The following is a 2,505-nucleotide window of genomic DNA, read 5'->3' on the forward strand; positions in this document are numbered from 1 at the left end:
TAATGTATATACCTGACAGCCTGGACGCGCATCAGAATATTAAGGAAAGATTCGAGGAATCAATGAGAGCGGCTGCGGCCACTCTTGCCAATTCCTCGTTTCTTGAAAACTCCTTAGACGACTCGAGTTCAGTGTACAGCGACCAGTCTGGGATGCCAAGCCTTGCTGATGTCGATGACTATGGGAGTACAAGTACTTTTGATACTGTAGAGTCCGAAAGGGATCAAGGGGAGATGTTTGGCAACGAGCATCTCTCACTGATGCTTAGTAGAACGATACAAATCATCTGGTCTCTCCTCAATTCGGTGATGCAGAACTCCTGCGGTGACATTGGTGACGATGTTGCCGGAGGTGATTCTGGGTCTGCCGAGTCGAGGAGAGACCAGAAGACGAGTCTGGACACATTCAACATGGATGGCTTAATTAACATGTTGTTGGGTTTAGGCTTGTTTTCATGTGCTCTCATAGTGGTCTTCTTCGGTGCTGTAGGGCTTGAGACTCTAACAAGATTAGACAACACCTCAGACAGGTCGCTGGCTTGCTGGATAAGAGATGTATGTACGCGCCTCCGAAACATAGGCGTCAGGACCATTGAGCTTCTTCACTGCGGTAACAGGACCAACAGGACTAGATCTGAGGTTACGTCGCCAACTGTGGAGCCGTCGGGTACCATGTATGAAGCCGCATCCTCTGTGATGGATGATATTCTGTCAGATACACAGGTGAGTTTTCTTCTGTTGTATATTTCTTTTTTGTTTTGTATAATTTTTTTTTCTAGCCACCCGTTTTGTCTAATAAAGCATCATGTTGTTGCAGGGTTGTTCTGTCCTATTCTCACTTCCTCAACGTTGACTTTCGGCTCTTCCATATATATCGCTCACCGTTTTTCGTCGTTTTATGTCGCCAGAGAAATCCGCTCGGTTACCGCAATTAAATTGAGATACCAGTTAACCTTTACTAAAATCTTAATTAGCAACCTAATATTATTTCCCTCTGGGAAGGTTAAGAGTTTGCTCGTGCCGCACGTTTCTCATTGGGGGTTTAAATGTTAGATCAAAACTTTAATGTTTTCTTTTTGTTTTAGGCTCCCTCTGCTAGTCCATCGATTCCAGCAGAAGTAAGGTCCAGAGTTGGGCTGTTTGCCGTACACCGTCTGTCTGCCACTGAGGATCGAGTTACTGGAAGTAATGTGCCTGCGGGATTGGACACCTCGACGGGAAGTCCTGGCTTCCGTCCGTTGATCTTTGATCAAACAGAGCGTCTACATGTAAGTATCCATGCTTTAGTTTTCTATTAATTTTCAGAAAGAGGCCGTACATTTGTACACGTTATCTAGAGGTATTTGCAACTAAAATTCTTTTATTGGTAGAATGTTAATCTTAAAATGTATGGTTGCATAAGCATTTTTTTTTTTTTTTGAACCGATCTAAGATTTTAATTCTGGTATAAAGTGGGTTGAATTGCTACCTAATCATATAGCTTTACAGGATTTTAGGCATTCTCATTTCCTGATTTTCCTAGATTCTTTGTTGGCGTTGCGATTAAACTAATAAGATCTATTATATTTTAGGCGACCAACTCCATCCCCCTGACGCAGTTTTACACCAATATGGGGAGGTGTAATCGGGTCAGTTCTGAGAGGACAGCTGAGGGATCCAGCGACAGCTCTTCCTTGAGCTCTATTATGTGCCTTAGTCGCATTGAATCTCCATCTGCAGCTGATTTGTCTGTGGTAAGTCTGATAAGCTCTTATAATATTTCTCCGTTGCAAAAATTACGTAGCTTAGACTAGGCTGTTTAGCTCAGATAGCTATGCGTTTAGACAATAACTTTACTTTAACTATGGTGTAACTCCTTCCTAATAGTTAATATTAAGATTCTGGATAAAGTATTAGTGATGTATATAAAAAAAATGACTCACAAACATATATGGATAAGCGTTGATACATTCTCTTGTGAACATTTATTAAAATGATTGTCTAATAATGTCCCTTTTCTTAATTTTAGGATGCGGCCAGTTTAGTCCCACTGGTTGACGATATCGAGGACGCCGATCTCCCGCCCATTAGATTTAATGCGGTGACTGATGAGATCGAGTACCCCACACCACTGCGGGTTCTCAGTTTAGAACGTCTGCGCCGTTCCATGCGTACTCCAACTCCTGCCATCTTGAAAGAGATAACATCGGCGGAGAGTAGCTTCAATTCAGCTACGCGTTCCTCAGATAATAATAGAACAGAGGATTCCGGCGTTGAGGGAGTCCCTCGACGTCGGGGTCCCACGTTCCCTAAACGTACGCCGTAAAGTGGCGCTGTTAGCTTGGTTGAAATATGACATACAAATTTTTAGACAATGACCAGTTTTAGACAACATGTGACTAAATTTACAGATTTTCTAATTTTTATGTAACTAGTCAAAATAGTAATCACTATGAAGTAGACTTTTGTTATTAGACATTATGACTTTTTATACTGTACAAAGCCAAACATTAATTTACACTTCTGC

At 41.8% G+C, this 2,505-nt stretch overlaps 1 protein-coding gene across 1 annotated transcript; it reads left to right on the forward strand.

The window, feature by feature from the left end:
* The first annotated feature begins 1,380 nt into the window (after positions 1-1,380).
* On the forward strand, positions 1,381-2,304 carry LOC145330735 (uncharacterized). The gene is made up of 2 exons (XM_080175400.1): positions 1,381-1,732; positions 2,008-2,304. Exons 1-2 carry the CDS (start codon positions 1,610-1,612, stop codon positions 2,302-2,304), a joined length of 420 nt encoding a protein of 139 aa, XP_080031526.1. The 5' UTR covers positions 1,381-1,609.
* Positions 2,305-2,505: the final 201 nt, after the last annotated feature.

The sequence above is a fragment of the Acartia tonsa genome, chromosome 10 (assembly GCF_053477335.1).
Source record: "Acartia tonsa isolate MP-2025a chromosome 10, ASM5347733v1, whole genome shotgun sequence".
NCBI classification, from domain to species: Eukaryota; Metazoa; Arthropoda; class Copepoda; order Calanoida; family Acartiidae; genus Acartia; species Acartia tonsa.

Bases quoted from the DNA above. Each gene is read 5' to 3' on its own strand.
- LOC145330735 (XM_080175400.1), top strand. From the start codon at position 1,610: ATGGGGAGGTGTAATCGGGTCAGTTCTGAGAGGACAGCTGAGGGATCC. The intron at 1,733-2,007 runs GTAAGTCTGATA...TCTTAATTTTAG, and splicing joins CTGCAGCTGATTTGTCTGTG to GATGCGGCCAGTTTAGTCCC.